This window comes from Sander lucioperca, chromosome 10, assembly GCF_008315115.2.
Source record: "Sander lucioperca isolate FBNREF2018 chromosome 10, SLUC_FBN_1.2, whole genome shotgun sequence".
Lineage (NCBI taxonomy): Eukaryota > Metazoa > Chordata > Actinopteri > Perciformes > Percidae > Sander > Sander lucioperca.
In genome coordinates, this window is record NC_050182.1 from 14,883,282 (window position 1) to 14,905,879 (window position 22,598).

Below are 22,598 nucleotides of genomic sequence, written 5' to 3' on the forward strand. Positions count from 1 at the left end.
TCTATTGTTAATTATAGATGAAATTACTGCTACAAGGCTCGACCTGAAGGCAGCTTCAGTTCTGTGAGAATAAATAAATAAATTTTAAGTTTGGGTCGTACCATTATTTAAAATGTTTCAGATGGTGGCCGGCTTGGCTCAGTGGGTAGAGCAGGCAGAGCCTACATATATTTAGAGGTTTAAGCCTCAACGCAGAGGTCTAGGGTTCGACTCTGACCTGTGATGATTTCCGGCATGTCTTCCCCCCCCTCTCTCTCTCCTTTCTCACCTGTCCTGTCCATTAAAGGCGGAAAAGCCCCAAAAAACATTTTCAAAAAAAGATGATAGTTTTTAACCTGCATCTGTTCATCATGAAAAATGTGTTCTTTAAAGGTCCCATGAAATGAAAATTTCACTTTATGATGTTTTTTTTTCCCATTAATATGAGTTCCCCCAGCCTGCCTATGGTTCCCGAGTGGCTAGAAATGGCGAAAGATGTAAACCGAGCCCTGGGTATCCTGCTCTGCCTTTGAGAAAATTAAAGCTCAGATGGCCGATCTGGAATCTCCTCCTTATGATGTCATAAGGAGCAAGGTTACCTCACCTTTCTCTGCTTTGCCCGCCCAGGGAATTTGGCCCGCCATGAGAAAGAGAGAGACATCATGGCTTGCAAACAAGCGAAGTATGGCAGTTGGTCAAGGCCACACCCCCACCCTCCACCTTGCCCCCCCTCTCTCCTCCTCAATAGCATTTAAAGCTACTACGACACAGAAAATGGCACATCCTAAGGAAAGCTCATTGTGGGACTGGCTCTAGTGGCTGTAACTCTGCACCAAGGCTGAATTTTGGAAAAGAGACTTCAGATACAGTATTAGGGGACCACTAAGGCCTATATAAAAGCATCCAAAGAGCACCATGTCATGGGACCTTTAAAGTCAGACAGATGTTAACATTACTCACTTTCTGGATCAGTGCATCTGAGTGTTTTTCTGAGGAGAAAAGTGGTAAAAGTCATCAGTAAGTGAACTCACTATACATTTTCTACACCAGATGAGTCTTCTTTTCTCTACATCATAAATCGTATTATTTATAATGTAAAGAGAATAATATTACGTAACTGAGGGAAAGTATGAGACATTTTAAGAACGAGTTGTATGATTTTAACATGTTTTGTTTTGTTTATTGTCTTACTTTTGGGTGCTGAGCTGCTGTCTGACAACTTCTGCACCAGATCAGTCCTCTTCATATTCTTTAAAACCTCCTTGGTCTTCTCTACAGACTGTTGGCCGTAGGTCAGCACCACTGAAAACACTATGTCCTGTCTGTCTGTTGACCCCCGTTGCATCCATGGGTCGTCTGAGAAAAGTCTGTGGAAGTCAGTTTGACTCACAATGACCTTCTTGAACTTCTGGAGCTCTCTGTCTCTCAACTTTTTCAGTGTTTCCAAAAGCAGGTCTATAACAGACGCCATCGTTTCAACCTGGTAAATTCAGAGGAAATGTTAATCGGGTAAAAGTGCAATTTCTCAGCTGGGATGATTACAGATTTTTCTGTTCACATCTCATCAATGTCTGTGTTTTAGAAATGTGGATGTTGTCAGAGTACATATCACACAAGGTGAAGAAACAAGTGATAATATTTGTCCAATGGATCACATACTAACAGTTTTTACAAACTGCTTGTACAAATATACATATCTTAATTTATACATGTACACTTATTATGATTTAATTTGATGATCATTTTTCAATTAATCATTTGGGCTATTAAATGTCAGAAAATGTTTAATTATACCCATCCCAACTTCCTTAAGTCCAAGGTGACATCTTCTAATGTCTTGGTTTGTCTGGCTAACAGCCCAAACCCAAAAATATTAAGTTTACAATGATACAAAAACAGAGAAAAGCAGAAGATCCTAACAGTATTTAGCATTTGTGCTAGAAGATAGTGTTTAACGATTAATCAATTATTAAAACAGGATTTATTTTCTGTTGATCAGCTGATTGATTTTGTTTGTTTCAGCTTTAGTTACCAGTCAGACAGGTGTGACATTCTCACCTTCTGGATCAGTGCAGGACAATGTTCATCTACAGAGAGTTTCTCTGAGGAGAAAGGAAATATAAATGATTGATTTAACATCAGGCTTAATAATCCGACACTGTCAGAGTATAACAATTATAATGTAACTGTCTTACTTGCTATTAAACAATGTTAAAGGAATACGCCACCATTTGTTGAACTGCCGCTGCCGCTAGCTTAGCTTAGCGTAATGAATGGAATCCTTTGTTGCCGTTAGCATGTCGTGAGTAAAAGTGACCCAACAACAAAAACAAAACCTTATTAGGCCTACTTCTTGTGGACTGCGTATTCACAACGAGTAAAAATAGCAATGCAGATTAAGACTAGACAATTTCCTAGGCAGATATTGACTTGGGACTATATTGGGTGGAAGTAGGCTACAGCCGAAGCACTGCTACTCGGGCACAGAGATATTGGCAGCCCGCGGGGCTCTGCGGCCGGCAACGTCACTGTATCTGCGTAGTGGACAACCAAATACCGCTGCCCTGACTGAGATCTGCGGGGCTCTGCGGCCAGTGTTACAGGTTAACTGGTTTTTTAATTAACTGTTGATAGAGTCAGATGTGGTGTAGGCGTGGCCTTTCAGGACCCATTCCCGATTAACCAGGAAATAAACCTGACGATAGAAACGAGTTGCTGAGCATTAATTCTGGTCCCGACAGACATTCATGCAAACATTAGCCGTTGTCGTTACGAAATATCATCCGTTGTCTGGCGAGTGTGCACTCACTGCAAGCCACGGAGACACCCAGATCGACTTGTGACATTTACATTAGTAAACACTTCACCGTTAAAACAACACTGTATCTACATGTAATGTCTTGCAAAATGTGTGGGATTTTGTAATCTATATCTTTGAAGGCCATTTTCTCAAAATGGGGTTTTCTCATACTTTGAGTCAGAGAACTCAACTTCAGCAGCACTTACATACACCAAGCTTTCCAGTTTCACTCCTACTTATGAAGGCATGTACAGAGGGGTTTGTTCAGATATTCATAACCTAATTTATGTAACATTTTATACCTAAAAACGTGGTGAAAATTGATGTTTTATGGCTGTTGACACCATATTCTGATGTATACAGTGATAAAAGGATATATCTAAAATAAAATTCCCTCTGTAAAACCCTTTGACTCAAATGTGTCACCAAAATAAAAGAAGAATTTGGAAGCTGGCTTCTACTTTGTGAATATTTTTACTAGGCATAGTGAAGTTTTGAATATTTCAAATTACACAATATTCGGAATGTTTTTTTTTTTTCATTATGAATATCTAAAATTAAGATAACTATTAACAATTGGATTGTAGATATCTGTAATTGTAGTGTTTCCTAATAATTATATTGTAGATATTCAGACATTCAATAACATAAGATAGACTTTATTGAACCCACACTGGATCAAACTCCTGCCACTTCAATTCAAGTCAACATTATTAGTCAATTCTGCAATATGTGCCAGACATACAGAGCAATTGAAAATACGTTTCTCTGGACATGACTGTCAAACTCCCATTTTATAGCGATTTGGATATTAGCTAGGCGCAGGTGTGGAAAGGTGAAATATCAGGTTTGTGCTCGTGTCTTTGTTGTTAGCTTGTTAGTTATCTATAATAGGCCTATCTATAGGTTGGACACAGTTTTATAACTAACTGAAGCGTGAATGTCACTAGATAATCTAAAAAAAAAATCGGTGTGTCCGTGGTTTACAGTCAGAGACCGTGGTAGTGACACACTACGTCACACTCGCCAGACCATAGACTGTATATATAATGGACCAACAGATTCCGTTGCTCTGGACGGAGACCAGTGAAGGCCGTTAGAAGCACTTTTCCAGTGATGGCTGAGCGTTACTGCACAGTCTCCAACTGAGAGAGACAATGTAAATGTGACATAAGCAACCTGTCTGAAAGTTGTAAGTCTTCTGGTAGCTGTGCCAAGAGAAATCTCAATCATTCCCAATCTTGCAGAGATGGAGAGCATAGGTATATGTAAGGAGATAACATAGGCACAGGCTAATTATTGATCACTAAAATGATAGTTAACATTAGTAATTACACTTAAACAGCTAATGTGAGACAAAACTGCCTGCGCGCTTCTCCTGTACTATATGGTAATTTCTCTACTATGCGACAGTACGTCGCGTGGTTATGACACAATCGTTAGCCTATTTTTATAAAAACGTCTGCTACGGAGCCATAACGTGAGGTACAAGGTAATGGAGCCTTTTATACATTGTCATGTTTCTTTAGAAATAAACAATGGACAAATAGCGTATTTTCCGGACTATAAGTCGCACTTTTTTTCATACTTTGGCTGGTCCTGCGACTTATAGTCAAGTGCGACTTATATATCAAAAAATTTATAATTTCACGTTTTTCAATGTTATTTCATGCTGAAAACATTACCGTCTAAAGCCGCCAGAGGGCGCTCTAGGCTTCTGACAACTATATGCTGCTTCTAGAGACAACTGAGAAAGAAAAGAAACTGCAGGTGACTGCAGGTAGTAAAATATGCAGCCGAAAACGGTAATCGAGCAGCAGAAAGAAAGTTTGGAGTGAGAGAGAAACTTGTGAGGGACTGGCGAAAAGGTGTCTCTTACTGCAATGAAGGAAACAAAGAAAGCTAGTTGTGCGCTGAAAGCAAGATGGCGAGAGCTGTAGGAACGAGTCCACAGATGTAGATGCACGTCAACGGTGCAGTTACGTCTCCACGCCCTGGTAGTTGTTCTGTATTCTGTTGTATGGTTGAATAACTGTTAATGTGTTACGTTAACATACCGGACACCTACCGTAATCAGCCCCTTGTTCTGTGTGCTACTGTGTAGTTGAATAACTTGCCTTTCCAGATTAAATGTCTGTTCTTGATCTTGGATTTTGTGAAATCAATTTCTAAATAAATGCGACTTATAGTCCAGTGCGACTTATATATGTTTTTTTCCTCTTCATGACGCATTTTTTGACTGATGCGACATACTCCGGAGCGACTTATAGTCCGAAAAATACGGTAAAGTCTTTAAACGCTTCAGATGTAAAGTTATTTGCTGTCAAAGTGGCTCCAAAATGAATGGCAGTCAATGGAATGCTAACGGGGGGGTGATCGCTTTGTAGCATTAAAATGGCGCCATAGGAGGTTTGCGGTCCGAGGAGAGGCTTACCCCCTTGCGCCAGACAAAGAGAGATATTTTCGGAACGCAAACGGCTCATTTGTTCATGTATGTCTGTTGGGTCCAAAACTACTGTGAAAAAGAGGCGAATTGATCAGAATAGTTTACTGCAGCGGTGCAGCCCCACCTGCAACACATATAAAAAAAACAGTTAAACCGTAACACTGGCGCAAAGTCACTGTTTCTGGGTTACTGGACGGGCAGCGGCCCGCCGAGCCCCGCAGAGCTCAGTCAGGGCAGCAGCATTTGGTTGTCCAGCAACCCAGAAACAGTGACTTTGCGCCGTACGCAGAGCCCCGCGGGCTGCTGATATCTCTGTGCCCGAGTAGCAGTGCTTCGGCTGTAGCCTACTTCCACCCAATATAGTCCCAAGTCAATATCTGCCTAGGAATCGTCTAGTCTTAATCTGCATTGCTATTTTTACTCGTTGTGAATACGCAGGCCACATGAAGTAATTAGGTTTTGTTTTTGTTGTTGGGTCACTTTTACTCAGGACATGCTAACGGCAACAAAGGATTCCATTCATTACGCTAAGCTAAGCTAGCAGCGGCGGCGCCGGACTAAGACAATGCATGCACTGAGACAAAAATGCATTTGCCGACCTAAATATAGAGGAGACGGTGAATAACCAATTTCAACAAACGGTGGCGTATTCCTTTAAAGGTTCATACACTAAAATGTAAATTTAAATAACTACAGGGCTTTGAGGAAACTTTATTCTTAGTTGAAGGAATAATATTTATTGTTTATTGTTATATATTATTAGTATTTTAACGTTTATATTTTGTTATAGGGCACATACCTTTCTCTGTGATACTCACACCCGATGCCTCAGCTGATGATCCTGCAGCTGCAACACATTAAAAGACAACTGTAATTGTAATAATAGAATTGTCCTGAATATAATACTGAATCCTGAAAATAAAATGTATTAAAATGTATTAATTATTGGTTATTTGCGAACAACATACAACTAAATTTTCCTCAAAGTCAGACATTCGGACACCCTGCTGCTGGCCAGTTTCCACTTTACCAGTTTTTCAGTAGTTTTTACAAACTCAATTTCAGCTGTGTGGACTGAAGGCAGGAGGAAGCCATGGTTACAGAGATCACAGAGGGAATCAGTGAGAACACACTGTAATAATCTACCTCATACATTGTCTATCTGACTCCTTAGTGGAGCGTAGTATACATCAAATCAAAGCTTTACAAAAGGCATTTCAACAGATTCATGTCAAATTATGTAGACAACATTAGCCAAATTCCTATCTGGCCATATACAATACAAGACTGATATTAATGAGCTCAAAATGCACAAATTCAGTGGATCAAAAAATAAACAAGAACATGTGGCCCAATAAAAATAATTATTTTAAAGAAAAGATGTTTAGAGACTTTTAAAAACACATTTATAAAAAAGGACCAAAGTCAGCAGATTCATTAACCCCTCAGAACAGCTTTACTTTAACTTCCAAAACATTCACCTCTGAAGTAATCTTTCTCTAAGTGCATATATAGGTTTTATTTTATTTTTTATTATGCACCAGTAAATGGAATTTGTTTAATTAGCCACTTCAAAAATTAAATATTAAATATAATTTCATTTTTAAGACGAGGGACAACTACCTCTCTGAAGCTTACATTGTTAAGTTTTTGTTGAGACTGTTTGAGAGGTGTTGATTCAACCCTTTGGTATGTTTGCTGTCATGGCCCCCCTACATGGTGGCGTTGCATTGCTTTATGCAATAAGCTGCTGATTTTCTAACCATATATATTTATTATGTATTAATGTGACAGTTGTCTTCTATATCTTACCTTTGGTTCCTGAGCTGGTCTCTGACAACTTCTGCACCAGATCAGTCCTCTTCATCTCCATTAAAACCTCCCTGGTCATCTCCACAGACTGTTGACCGTAGATCTCCAGCATCCCATCCACCAGTTCATCTGCCCCAACACTATGCTGCAGTCCTCTCCATGAGGTGTTTGGAACGCTCCTCTGGAAGATCGTGAAGTGCAGCAACCACTTGAATTTCTCTATCTCCTCGGAACTCAAACCTCTGAGTGTTTCCAAAAGCAGCTCTTTAACAGCACTCACTGTTGCCACCTGGAAAATTACAAGTATATGTTCATAGAGAAAATTTCCAATTATTTCCAGGCTGTAACTATCACTGTACAAATGAAGGTGGCATCTCAGTTTTGGTTCTGTTTGATATGATTTTAAACCTGAATCTTATTGAATAAAAGTTGCCCTCTGCATGGTCAGACAGATATGACTTTGCTCACTTTGTGGATCAGTGCAGACAGGTGTTCATCCACAGAGTGTTTTTCTGAGGAGAAATGAAAGAAATAAAAAAAGTAAACCGCATGTGGCATTACTGTTTAAAAAAAAAACACACACACAATACAAAGATGTCAACACAAAATTACACTTAAACCTAATCAGCAGTATAAATTCAGATATTTTAGTCATTAAATATATTTTGTACACCAAATTATGTCTTTTAAAATGTCTTTTTTCTCTACATTTTAAGTAATTATAAATCAATATTGATAATGTAAAGAGAACAAGATAAACGTATGAGAGATGTTTTGGCTTTGACTTTATTGTCTTACTTTTGGGTGCTGAGCTGCTGTCTGACAACTTCTGAACCAGATCAGTCCTCTTCATATTCTTTAAAACCTCCTTGGTCTTCTCCACAGACTGTTGGCCGTAGATCTCCACCACTGAAAACACTATGTCCTGTCTGTCTGTTGACCCCTGTTGCATCGATGGGTTGTCTGAGAAATTTCTGTAGAAGTCAGTTTGACTCACAATGGCCTTCTTGAACGTCTGGAGCTCTCCATCTCTCAACTCTTTCAGTGTTTCTAAAAGCAGCTCTATAACAGACATCATCGTTTCCACCTGGTAAATTCAGAGGAAATGTTAATCGGGCAAAAGTGCAATTTCTCAGCTGGGATGATTACAGATTTTTCTGTTCACATCTCATCAATGTCTGTGTTTTAGAAATGTGGATGTGGTCAGAGTACATCAGTTATATCACACAAGGTGAAGAAACAAGTGATAATATTTGTCCAATGGATCACATACTAACAGTTTTTACAAACTGCTTGTACAAATATACATATCTTAATTTATACATGTACACTTATTATGATTTAATTTGAGATTTTTCAATTAATCATTTGGTCTATAAAATGTCAGAAAATGTTTAATTATACCCATCCCAACTTCCTTAAGTCCAAGGTGACATCTTCTAATGTCTTGGTTTGTCTGGCTAACAGCCCAAACCCAAAAATATTAAGTTTACAATGATACAAAAACAGAGAAAAGCAGAAGATCCTAACAGTATTTAGCATTTGTGCTAGAAGATAGTGTTTAACGATTAATCAATTATTAAAACAGGATTTATTTTCTGTTGATCAGCTGATTGTTTTTGTTTGTTTCAGCTTTAGTTACCAGTCAGACAGGTGTGACATTCTCACCTTCTGGATCAGTGCAGGCCAATGTTCATCTACAGAGAGTTTCTCTGAGGAGAAAGGAAATATAAATGATTGATTTAACATCAGGCTTAATAATCAGACACTGTCAGAGTATAACAATTATAATGTAAAGGATTAATTGTAAAATTTACATAAAATCTAGTTAATGTCATAAAAATCGGTTTCACTTGATGAAACTGTCTTACTTGCTATTAAACAATGTTAAAGGTTCATACACTAAAATGTAAATTTAAATAACTACAGGGCTTTGAGGAAGCTTTATTCTTAGTTGAAGGAATAATATTTATTGTTATATATTATTAGTATTTTAACGTTTATATTTTGTTATAGGGCACATACCTTTCTCTGTGGTACTCACACCCGATGCCTCAGCTGATGATCCTGCAGCTGCAACACATTAAAAGACAACTGTAATTGCAATAATAGAATTGTCCTGAATATAATACTGAATCCTGAGAATAACATGTATTATTTATAAAATGTATTAATTATTGGTTATTTCTGAACAACATACAACTAAATTTTCCTCAAAGTCAGAAATTCGGACACCCTGCTGCTGGCCAGTTTCCAGTTTACCAGTTTTTCAGTAGTTTTTACAAACTCAATTTCAGCTGTGTGGACTGAAGGCAGGAGGAAGCCATGGTTACAGAGATCACAGAGGGAATCAGTGAGAAAACACTGTAATAATCTACCTCATACATTGTCTATCTGACTCCTTAGTGGAGCGTAGTATACATCAAATCAAAGCTTTACAAAAGGCATTTCAACAGATTCATGTCAAATTATGTAGACAACATTAGCCAAATTCCTATCTGGCCATATACAATACAAGACTGATATTAATGAGCTCAAAATGCACAAATTCAGTGGATCAAAAAACAAACAAGAACATGTGGCCCAATAAAAATAACTATTTTAAAGAAAAGATGTTTAGAGACTTTTAAAAACACATTTATAAAAAAGGACCAAAGTCAGCAGATTCATTAACCCCTCAGAACAGCTTTACTTTAACTTCCAAAACATTCACCTCTGAAGTAATCTTTGTCTAAGTTCATATATAGGTTTTATTTTATTTTTTATTATGCACCAGTAAATGGAATTTGTTTAATTAGCTACTTCAAAAATTAAATATTAAATATAATTTAATTTTTAAGACGAGGGACAACTACCTCTCTGAAGCTTACATTGTTAAGTTTTTTTTGAGACTGTTTGAGAGGTGTTGATTCAACCCTTTGGTATGTTTGCTGTCATGGCCCATCTACATGGTGTTTTTGCATTGCATTATGCAATAAGCTGCTGATTTTCTAACCATATATTCATGATGTATTAATGTGACAGTTGTCTTCTATATCTTACCTTTGGTTCCTGAGCTGGTCTCTGACAACTTCTGCACCAGATCAGTCCTCTTCATCTCCATTAAAACCTCCCTGGTCATCTCCACAGACTGTTGACCGTAGATCTCCAGCATCCCATCCACCAGTTCATCTGCCCTAACAGTGAACTGCAGTCGTCTCCATAAGGTGTTTGGAACGCCCCTCTGGAAGATCGTGAACTTCAGCAACCACTTGAATTTCTCTATCTCCTTGGAACTCAAACCTCTGAGTGTTTCCAAAAGCAGCTCTTTAACAGCACTCATTGTTGCCACCTGGAAAGTACAAGTATATGTTCATAGAGAAAATTTCCAATTATTTCCAGGCTGTAACTATCACTGTACAAATGAAGGTGGCATCTCAGTTTTGGTTCTGTTTGATATGATTTTAAACCTGAATCTTATTGAATAAAAGCTGCCCTCTGCATGGTCAGACAGATATGACTTTGCTCACTTTGTGGATCAGTGCAGACAGGTGTTCATCCACAGAGTGTTTTTCTGAGGAGAAATGAAAGAAATAAAAACAAGTAAACGGCATGTGGCATTACTGTTTAAAAAAAACACACACACAATACAAAGATGTCAACCCAGAATTACACTTAAACCTAATCAGCAGTATAAATTCAGATATTTTAGTCATTAAATATATTTTGTACACCAAATTATGTCTTTTAAAATGTCTTTTTTCTCTACATTTTAAGTAATTATAAATCAATATTGATAATGTAAAGAGAACAAGATAAACATATGAGAGATGTTTTGGCTTTGACTTTATTGTCTTACTTTTGGGTGCTGAGCTGCTGTCTGACAACTTCTGCACCAGATCAGTCCTCTTCATATTCTTTAAAACCTCCTTGGTCTTCTCCACAGACTGTTGGCCGTAGATCTCCACCACTGAAAACACTATGTCCTGTCTGTCTATTGACTCCCACAGCATCCATGGGGCGTCTGAGAAATGTCTGTAGAAGTCAGTTTGACTCACGAGGACCTTCTTGAACTTCTGGAGCTCTCCGTCTCTCAACTCTTTCAGTGTTTCCAAAAGCAGCTCTATAACAGACGCCATCGTTTCCACCTGGTAAATTCAGAGGAAATGTTAATCGGGCAAAAGTGCACAAGGTGATGATGTAATTAATGATATTTGTCCAATTGATCTTATGTACCTTATGTGTATTTGTGTGCATTTCTTGAGTAACATCAAGGTGATTCTCTTTAATCTTCAGTATTTTATTTTTAAAAACAGGATTGTGACTATAATTTTACTTCCTGGGTGTGTCTCTTTCAGAGATTATACTACAAAAACTGCGATGAGCCTCTTCATTTTACAACAGAGTTGCTGTTTAACCAGTTGCACATTTACTATATACTGTATTATAGCACATATTCGATATCTAATATAAAAATAAACACACCAATTATTATTATTATTATTGTTGTTGTTATCTTTTCTTCTTTTTTTTATGTTTTTAAAATATTGTGAATTTCTCTCGCTGTGAAAGTTAGAAAACAAATCAAGAGAACAAACTATATTATTCCCCTGGAGGTCGATATAACACAAATTATTAATGTTGGTAAATAACATTCATGCTTAAGACCTCATGTGTTCATTATGCGATTTATTTATGTGAGAAAACTAATATTTATATTTGATTTGTATCATCAACAATAATTTCAAGATGAAGATGATTTTTAGTCTTCATCTAGTAAATAAAAGTGTGTAAAGTCAGAGTGACGTGACATTACTCACTCTCTGGATCAGTGAAGGCTGCTGTTTCTCTGAGGAGAAAAGAAATAGAAAAACATCTATTAGTAATTTATTCTCTTAGCATTTATATTACAATATTTAATCCCAAAGTGACACTTAAACCCCCTATAAAAGTAACATAATAATAATTAATTAATAACAGTTTTGTTATTGCAATATGCACAATATCTGATTATTATATTATTATATGATTTTTTAGCCCATCTGATGTACTTTCCTATTTCTACATAATAATATACATAATTCCATATTATGTCTGTTTTTCTTTGCCTTACCTTTGGTCCCTAAGCTGATGTCTGATAATCTCTGCACCAGATCATTCAACGTTTCAAAAAACATCTTCTTAGTCGTCATTGTTTCTACCTGGAAGATTAAAAGGACATTTTATATAGTATATGCAGGATAGGATGTATGCTGTTTGTGTGTGATCTACTACCATGATTGGAAACTGATGGATTTGTATTTCATTAATACCAGAGTTATTGACATGAGGCTCTTCTTGTTTTTATCGCCAAGATTAATTTATTTTAAAAATGTAATATTTATTCCGTAAAGGAAAGAGCTGAATTCTTCCATACAGGGCACGATGGTTCACTGAATGTGAATATATAGCCTATGGCTTTCACAATGACCAGATTTTAGAATATCATAATTAAGTAAAGGATTCCTTTGAGGATTTAAGAAATGTTTTACAAAATGTAGTTATATGATCTGTTGGGTTTTTAAAAGTTTGACTTTTATTCAAAATAGTATATTTATAAACTGTATATTATTCACTTAAAGTGTTCATTCTCAATTGTATTTACCAACTGAGTCTCAGAAACAGTGATTATATGAGAGGTAGAACCTGCGATATCCACACTTACTTTAAATTGCTAAAGATTTACTTACTTGCACTTTTTCCATGACGTTCTCATCAATATCACTGATCAGATGTGGCTCATTTTCTTTCAGGATTTTGTAGAATATTTCTTTTGCTTGAACTCCTTTCAAAGGCCCACGATAGAGCGCCCTCATCTTCTCCTGAGAATCAGGGATTGATATGATTTCATCATAACTTTCTCTATCGATAACATTATATAAAAGGAGTCCATCCAGAATCGGTGCAATGTTTGTCACTCTCTGGATTAGTTTGACTCGATGTTTATCCACAAAGAGCTCTGAGGAAAGAGGGAGAGAAACGTAAGCCAAAGTTGTTTGTTCAGAGATAATATGCATCATGATATATCTCATAAAAAGTGCAGCAAACTAAAATGCATCAAATAATTCAAAACCAGAAAATGTATTTCTTTGGAATTTATTGTTGTTACAGTGGCATGTGAACAAAAGGAACAATACTCTTTATTTTGATGCAACAGTTTTGAAGAAAAAAAACTTTAAAAATGTAATTGTAAAGGCATTTTGTAAAGCTCTTCAATGTCAGTTTGTATTATTTTCCTTAATAAATCCTTCCATGGTTCAACTATGTGGAAAATGAGGAAAGAAGTTTTCTCGTCAGATTCAGTGTTTACGTTTGGATTGTTGTAGACCACTTGCACTCAGTGACAGGCCTTGAGAAGACTCACGTAAAAATAATAATAGCTGTGCACCTACCTTCCGCCATTGTATTCACATCAGTTACTGCTGCTGAGGATCAAGAAGCTGTAAAAATCAATAAAGAAAGGTCAATGAAGCAAAATAAGCTACAACAGAAGTACATGGCACATAATGAGCTTCTGATGCAAGTAATGATTATTTTAATTACATTTCTTTTTTCGGTTAATTGTTTAATTGTCAAAACAGAGAAAAATGCCCATCACCATTTCTCAATTAATGTCAAGGTGATGTCGTCACATTGCTTGTTTTCTCCACCTAACGGTCTAAAACCAAAAGATATTCAATTTCCAATTATATAAAACCGAGAAAAGCAGAAAAGCCTCATATTAAGAAGCTGGCACCATAGATTGTTTGTTTTTTTTCTTTATAAATGACTTTATTAATTGAACCATTAATAATCATCAACATAGTTACAGATATTGTTAGAGTCAATTGACTTATGGATTGCCTGAGCTTTACAGCAGGGTGGGGGAAAATCCATTAAGACAGAAGAAAGTCCATGAAGGAATGTGTCTATCAGCATTGTCCTTATATAAATAAAAGTAGGGCTAGTATAACTATAATAACTTATAGGGATTATAACCTTATAACTTAATAAAATCTTAAAAAGTACATATCTAACACATCAAAACTACCACAACAAGCACCTGACATTTTGCCACCATATTTGTAAAACAGAATTGAAAGAAATGGTAGCCTAAAAGTGTAGAAAACTCATATAAGGGTAGGCTACTCTTTGCAGCCCTATTGAATGTTTCTCATACTCATTTCTAATTGCAAATGAATTGGTCAGAACAACCAGGAGTGAGACAGTTGTAGGCTACTCATAACAGCATCGTCTTCGCCACAGCTATGAAGGTGTATAGCCTACTAAACAATTACAAAAGCCAGATCTATTTCACTTTTTCCTGAGCTTTTAACCGCATCTCAGGGTCTTCATCAGCAGATAAAGATTGCTTAGTCGTCATGGCGATGTTAAAAGTTGTCAAACTACTGCTTCCTAGGTCGAAAATTGACTTCCAGGCCAATTTTGTTTAGTTTTGTGGCAGTAGAACTATGATGCTAGATAATTAGCCTAGCGTGGCCGTTTAGTTTTCAAACGTTACCCACACGTTCAAACACACACAGAGCACCAAAGGGTTACTTCATTATATCACTTAGTAGCCTAACTGCTGTCATTCGAGGCTAGATGAAGCAGAACCGTACAAGTGAAAGTAAAAAAAGAACCAGACAAACGTTGTGACTTAACGTTATTGTTTTAAAAACAACTTGTGGCTTCAGTTGTTCGAGCTGCAGTCCGACCACTTGTTTAAGTTAATACTGCCTAACTGCTGTTCATCTATGTAATGTTATGTCACGTTAAACGAGCTTAAAGCAGCTCCGATCTCCAGTGGTGTTCATGCTGGACGCGGAAATACAACTCACCCAGTGTCTCTGTCTGTCTGCTTTCTTCAGTAATTCTGCTTCAGTATCTGTGGACTTTTGGAAACAGTTTCAAATGCATTCACATTTCTATCTTTGGCTCCCAGCACCTTCAAGCTGAAGACTAGTTTCAGATGGTCTGAAGTCGTGTAGGGGAACATCCTCCTCAAACCTACCTACGCCCATTTTACTGTCAAATGCTACTATTTTTTAATTCATTTTTTAGAAAATGCTTCCACAATATGTATTCTACTGAAATATGAGGATTTAAAATAAGAAGGCTGAGTTAAAAAAAATCTGAATCTGAAATATGGAAATCAAACACAATACACACACAGCAAAATAAGCAAAAATTAAATTTGTAAACTTGACTTAAACTCTTCACCCCCAACCGACATAATTTATCACAGCTCCCTCTAGAGCCACACAATGCTTTATAGCCTAGTCTACATCTTTTAGTCTACTCAGCACTCACTCATTCACTTGATGAGTAAAATCGCTGCAGTTCCCCTTTAAAATAAAGATACCAGATACAGATATTTTATGAGTAAAACGCTGAAAACAGCAAAACTCACCTCAGTTGCTGTCAGACAAGAGGAAAGATAGAAGTGTTTTCACGCCTCTCATCACATTAACATTCATAACATTTCAGAGATCCCGCAGGCAGCACAGTTCTTCATCCAAATGTCAGAGAAGGAACGGCTTTCAATACAGTTCTATCATAAAAATTGAGGACGGCGTTTGCAAGAAACAACAAACAACTAAGTTCTTATTGGCATGTGTGAAGAAAAGGTTTTGAGAAAGGGTTAGGCACATTAATCACAAAGTTGTGAAACATATCAGTAAGGATCCGTCTGAACAATTACATAACTAAATAGATGTTAAGATCTATGTGCACATTTTAAAATAACCTGAAGGGAATGATGGGCACGCATTTGAACACTATTAGCCTAGATCAGTATATTGTCACCATAGTTTTAAGACACTCAATCACTTCAAATGTAAGAACTACACATAGCAACAGAAGATCGTATTATAAATGTATTTAAATTTCAAAACAGAAGAATAGAAAATAGAATAGAATAGAACAAAAGTAAAGTTATTCCTATTGGGCATAATAAAGGTGATTAAACAAGATAAAACATACAGTATGTTGGCATATATGAAAGGTCAAATGGGCTTTACATGCAAAACTTATGGATAATCATTTATGATCTAGCATGTTTTCATTTACATAAAATGATTATGTTAAAACAGACTCATTACATGCTCTCATTTGGTATGTTGGATAAAAACATTGAGAACATTAATTCATTTCTTACATGATTGTCTGATAAATATTTGCAGAATCTGATTCTGCAAATGTTAAATTTTACATGAGATCTCATGTCATTAAAAAAGATTTCTTACTAACTTAAGATTAAAATTAAGGGCAAAAGCTCTGATTAAACATATGTGGAAAAATCTTTTTCAAAAGCCCCCACAGAGATAGCATTAACATTATTAATTCCCCATTGTTATTGTATAAAACATGTCTTCAGGTAGACGGTATGTTTGGTCTAAACATGGATTTCATTATAACAATCACTTCATTTCCTTGAGCTCATCAACTAGAAACCGCTCCTTTTTCTCAAGGATGGTGTAGAATTTATCTTTGACCTTTATTCCACCAGCTTTCAGGGGACCAGAGTAGAGCTCCCTCATCTTATCCTGACAGGTAGGCAGAACCCTGATTTTATCATACGTCTCTTCTTGGATGACATCCTCCTCGAGGAGCTCATCCAAAATGGCTGCAATGTTGCTCACTCTCTCGATCAGCTTGATTCTGTATTTATCCACAAAGTGCTTGCCTGAGGAAAAAGGGAAAACATGACTCTACAATGACTGACAGGATTTGACGATGGCATGAAGCCAACTTAAAACATATCTAAGAAAAGGACTTAACATTCTGTAACAGTGATTTCATAGCTCAGTTTTTTGTGTTTTGCATTCACCGAAGCATTGTAACTGCATGGGGAGGGGGGGGGGGGTCCCCAGGATGAGTACGAGTACATACTGTTGTTACAGCTAATGTGGATAAAATTAAACCCAAACATGACTCCTACAGCTGTGTTTTAGACAGAAGAAAACATTTTCAAATAGTGGATTTATAATTTTAGATTCAAACTACATCTAAAAGAGTAAAGTCTTCATCTTACAGTTATGAAATGACGTATTCTCCAAATGTCATTCGGTAAAGCTCATACATCTTAACTTTTTATGACGACATTTCTGGAGATACACTTTTTGGCTTTCTTGCCAAAAGTGAGATGAGAAAATCAATACCACTCTCATGTCTGTACGCTAAATAAGACGTTAGGAGACATTTAGCTTAGTTTAGCATAATGACTAGAAGCACATAAGAAAAGTTAGCCTGCCCAAAGTATTTTTTTTTTTTGCAAACAAGATATAACGTGTTAATTAGCGAGCTTTAGCGTCATGAGGCAGGTCGTTTTTACTTTGGAAAGAGCCAGGCTGTGTCCCTTCGTTTTCTGTCTTTATGCTAAGCTAAGCTACACTAACCTAGCTGGCTGGCTCTAGCTCTATTCTTAATGCAGAGACATTAGAGTGGTATTGATTGAAGTGTCAAACAATTTATTGAAATTTCATAACACCATGCAGTACTTATCTATTCATTACTCTTGAGCCTGTGCTCTGTTACGAACAAGTTTGGTCTAGTCTAATCATCCAACACAACCTGTGCACCCACCGTCGGCCGTGGTATTCACACCAGTTGGTCCAGGTGAGGGTGTTGCAGCTGAAACAAATATAGGGAAAATTAATATTGCATAAAAATGGACCAGTATGGTGTTTATGCACACCACTGTATACCATGCTATTACTACTGCAAACAAAAAGCTTTCTTTCACTGTAAAAATAGAAGACTAAAATAGGTACAGACTTTGTCTCATGCAGTATAAATCTCGTTTTTCCAGTCATATGCTCAGTATTTCCCTAACACATGGATTTTCGCTAAGATCTTACTATTTACATCACTGGTTCTGCAAGTGCTTCTCAGACCAGTACTGGACAAGTGGCAGAAGTGTTATAAATAGTAAGATTTTAGCGAGAATGCATGTGTTTGGAAAGTTCTCAGCATGGATTATGGATTATACTGCATGGAGTGTGTGAGAGTTTGTAAACTAATGTTTTGATATAGTGTTGCTGTTGTTAAAGGCGGACCCCTATAATACTTCAACGTATCAAGACTTTTCTCCATTTTTTGATTCTCCGTTCACCATGGAGGCATGCGACAATAACAATGTTTTCTTCATGAATTCAACACAACACTCAATTGAAACACGAATGGTCATTTTGAGGATAAGGAAAGTAGGAAAGTATTCCTTTAATGTGAAATTCAAAACCAATGACACTCATTTCCTACAAAAGCTATTCTGTAATGTAGGTAAAAAAACATCAACAGGAGGATAACTTACTGCCACTGGAACCAAGTTGTGAGGACTGTCCAACCGTCTCTTCCTCTGCAAAAAATAGAAAGTATACACGTTAGATAATATAAATAAAAGAAACATTAATCCTGTATTTCAAATTGCAATTAATAATGACTTAATGCACACATATTTACAAAGAACAAAATAAGGCACTGGGTGGATGCAGTATGTGTAGCGTAGATACAACAGTGTTCTGTGTTCCTGCTGTGATTTGACACAGTGTGGCACTCTTCCCATTCTTGGGTCCATTATGTAATAAATTTGAAATCCTGTTCAACCAGTTATCACGACTACTGGAAACCTGTTCAGTTATGCCTACCGTATGTTTTTGTCCATTTTGACTCTGAGGAAGAAACAGTGGCCTAGGCCTGTTAGTGTTGACACAGTAGGCTGCCCTACATATAGGTAACTAATGCACACTAGTGCCCCCCCAACATGCATTTTGTGCATTGTTCCCGCCCCTGCTATATTGCATCAGGCAGCATCTGCTCGAAAGCGAAAGTATAAATGAAGCGGGCTAGTTTAAGAGATTTTAAATTTAAATAGCCTAACTTATCGTAAATTAAAAAAAAAAGAGCACAACATGTTCTATTCTATTCAACGTTGTCAGTTGTCTCTAGTTTACCAAGCAGACTTTAAGGTTTAAATGTTCTGCAACCGAATACGACTGATCGTACAAACTGTTAACCCTTGTGTGGTCTTCCCGTTGACCATAAACTTGTCGACGTATCACTTATATCATACAAATGTAATGAAAATATATACAATATTTGATATATTCATAATACAGTTGATCATTTTGCAGCTGCACATGAAATGACAACTGCATACTAAATGTATTTGTTCTAAACTTCATGCATTAATAACAAAAATACAACAGCAGGCAAACCAAAGTACCAGAATACTACACCAAATAGCCGGCCCTGTTAAGACTTGTGAATTCAGGCAAAGACAGTTTGTTTGTTTAAAATGTCTGATGTGAAGTAAAAAAAACAGCAACTCAGAATCTACGATACTGCTGAGGTACATACTAGGACGCTTATCTAATTTTCATTTTATTAATATGTTTATTTATTTTTATAAACATTGCATAATACATTTATTGCACAACATCGAGCTAAATCCAATTTGCATCTGTCATCCCTAAGTCTTCCAGATCCTACAGTCATCTCTTTGGTTTCAAAAATACGAACAGAGGCCCAATATTAAACATTAATTAAATTGTCTTTATTCTAATAGAAAGAATTGTCATGTTGTGACTGAAATTTCAAAGTGCAATTCTTATAAATACTCATTATATGCAACATCTTACCTTCTGAATCGGCAGAGTTTTGATAGTCAACTGAAATAAAATACAGAACAAAAAATGATTGCTGATATTGTGGTTTCATGTATTGTATTCACAACAAAAGGTTCAATAACAAGACACTTTAGATGAATAAAACAATTGTAGTGCATACACTGGTTTCTCATTTTCTTTAATGTAATAATGTTTATTTATATTTGAATTATAAGAGCCAGTAGGAGCCATTAGTGAGACAAGGTGGAGCCCACATAAACGCCATTAATATAACTGTTTGTTTTTTTTAACCAATGGGTCTGTTCCAATACCCATAAATCGCCTAGAGCCCCTTTATAGGCTTCTATGAAATGAAGTAAACTGGAAGTTCCCCTCATTATCATGTAATCAATGACATGTAAACACATTAATCAAATACAGCCAAATTATTTCATGCACAGAGCAGCAAGTCCATATTGAGTATGCATTGGAATTGGACCTAAAATTGTGATTCGGCTCTCTTTCATTTACATATATCTTTCTTGTATGCATTATGCATAATAATAATGCATTATGCATAATAATAATGCATTATGTTTCACATATAGTGAAGGTAATATTGTTTTTTTGTAATTGGTATTTTATTGAGTTTTTGTACATTAACATTATTAAATTCTAGTCTACAGCTCAAGTGACATATGTACATGTATGAAGGTAATATTGTTTAATAACCACTGACCTTTTTGAATTTCACAGATCCATACGGGTTCACACTGTGGTTTACCCTTCTTCTTTTTGTTAAGGGGTGAGAGTGTAAGGTGGAAGTTTGTGTCTGGATTCTCAATGAACACTTCATAGAAATTTGGATCTTGGCTATCGTATCTGAGGGTTATTTTCTGTGTAAAAAAATAACATAAAAGCGAGAGTAGTTAGACTTTGACAAAGTTAGAGTCAAGGTAAATCTTATACAGGAGTAAAGGAGTTCTCTGGTCAAACTAAATTGTTTAGTGATGGTGGTTTGTCTGGCTGCTGTGTGGTCAACTGAACATGCCTCTGCTCTCTGGCACACACTGAACGCAGGAATTAAGGCCCACTCTAAACAAAGCTGCTGTATTTACGACTCTCTTGAAGTAGCTAATGTGTGGCCAAAATGTCAATAGATTTGTAACTAGGCTCGTTTTTGGGGCCTTAGTAATGAGAATGTTGGCAACACTTACAAATGTGCATGGATGGCCAACACAAACAATGAGACATCATGTTTTCTAATATTTAAATAGAGAAGTCATTATTGTAGTGATGTGCCTTGTTTTATGCAATATTATGAGACTATAACTGCAGCATTGCTCTCATAGACCATTTACTGTCTGTGTTCAATCTGCTTAGTATTATTTATTCACTTCATACCTGTGGGGCAATTTGCATTTGGCTGAACTCTAAGGTGACAGTGCCTGAAGTTTAAACATCTTGACTTTCTACACAACTTGATTTCTATGTATGCCCACACACTGATATGCCACATTGATGTCATATATTTTATATGACACTAGTCAGCTCACAATTTTAAATACTTTTAGAACAAGTGTTTGTTGTGTTGTTAAACAAAGTGTTGTTAAACAAACTTCTGGGTTTTATATTTTACAGAAACTGATGATTAGCTTTGTGACTTGAATGTAACACTAATACATGAGAGGCACAAACTGGTTCTAGGTCTCCCCATCTGAGTTCACTGTTCTGAGCCAATTAACCTGAGTAGAAACAGGTGTTCCAGCCTTTGCTTCAAAAACGGACCGAAGGATACATGTGAGTTCCCTTAACTGTATCTGTTTTTCACTTGTGTCTTTTCCTTGTGTGTTATGGCAGGTTCACATCATATTGTTTAGACCATAATTGACCAAAATGTAATCGCAATCACATCAGTTGCCAGGTTGCAATTCAAAGTCAGAGACGTCATGAAATTTCTGATTCCTACTAGATCTCCCACTTGACGAACAGAACTATGACAGTGTCAAAAAAACAATTGCTATGACCCTACAGCATCTTATATGTCTGAATCAGTATTCACTATGTTCACAGATTTAACTGATGTTGCAAACTGTACCTCTGGGAGAATTTTTGCCATGTCTATGTCTGCTGCGAGTTTGAAACCCTGCTGCATTTTCAGGTACTTGTCTGGGCGTGGCTTTTCGATTCTTTTGTATCCTTTTTTCTCCTTCTTTTTGTCCACTGTCTGGAAAAAAAAATCAATATAAGCACAAAGCTGCTTCAAGGTTACAGTGGCAAACATTTTCTATCCGTAATTTAAAGTACATTCATGAACAAACAATATGATTTTAACAATAGAGTATTAGGGTCACTATTGGGAAAAAATAAAATGTATGATTTAAAGCAACACTAGAGAACTTTTTGTAACTTAAAATAATGTTTGGTTTCAGTGGTCCATTAACTTGTAACAGGGTGAACAGCACTTCTGCATTCGCTTTGCGGCTCTCTACCAGCTATAACCGCACTATGCAAGTTTTCCAGATCGGGTAGCAGATCTGTAGTTTGAATGAGACATAATGGGACAATTCCGCTTCTAAGCTGTAGGGGGACCTAAGCAGGAAAAGTTCTCTAGTGTTGCTTTAAAGAATAGTCACTGAGGAAATGGTCATTATAATAAAGTCGTACATCTGAGAAAAAATTATCACAACAAACCCACATCAGCAAAGTCTGAGACCATTACCGCCAGTTCAGTTAGAGTCACTTACGTTAAGAAATTGACTATTTATATCAACTTGTTAAGAAGTTAAATTTGGCAGAAAAGGGTCTACTGTTTGAGGTAGACTTTTTTTGTCTCAACATTCTCATTCTCATAATGTTTTTTTTTTTTATATTTTTATTCCCTAAAGTACGACTTTATTCCCATAGTTGTACAACTTTTAAAATATTAAAGCATTAGAAACGCATTTCACTTTTG

The 22,598-nt window shown here is 36.5% G+C and overlaps 1 protein-coding gene across 1 annotated transcript in view; it reads right to left on the reverse strand.

The window, feature by feature from the left end:
* LOC116060966 overlaps positions 1 to 22,598 on the reverse strand; it is a 51,235-nt gene that overhangs the window by 13,596 nt on the left and 15,041 nt on the right. Inside the window, exons 11-22 of the mRNA XM_036006558.1 lie at positions 10,876 to 11,164; positions 10,547 to 10,590; positions 10,080 to 10,368; positions 9,063 to 9,110; positions 8,706 to 8,749; positions 7,836 to 8,124; positions 7,506 to 7,549; positions 7,038 to 7,326; positions 6,025 to 6,072; positions 2,038 to 2,081; positions 1,171 to 1,459; positions 940 to 968 (exon numbers count right to left, since the gene is read on the reverse strand). Coding sequence (XP_035862451.1) covers positions 940 to 968; positions 1,171 to 1,459; positions 2,038 to 2,081; positions 6,025 to 6,072; positions 7,038 to 7,326; positions 7,506 to 7,549; positions 7,836 to 8,124; positions 8,706 to 8,749; positions 9,063 to 9,110; positions 10,080 to 10,368; positions 10,547 to 10,590; positions 10,876 to 11,164 — 1,746 coding nt within the window. The remainder of the gene's footprint in view (positions 1 to 939; positions 969 to 1,170; positions 1,460 to 2,037; positions 2,082 to 6,024; positions 6,073 to 7,037; positions 7,327 to 7,505; positions 7,550 to 7,835; positions 8,125 to 8,705; positions 8,750 to 9,062; positions 9,111 to 10,079; positions 10,369 to 10,546; positions 10,591 to 10,875; positions 11,165 to 22,598) is intronic.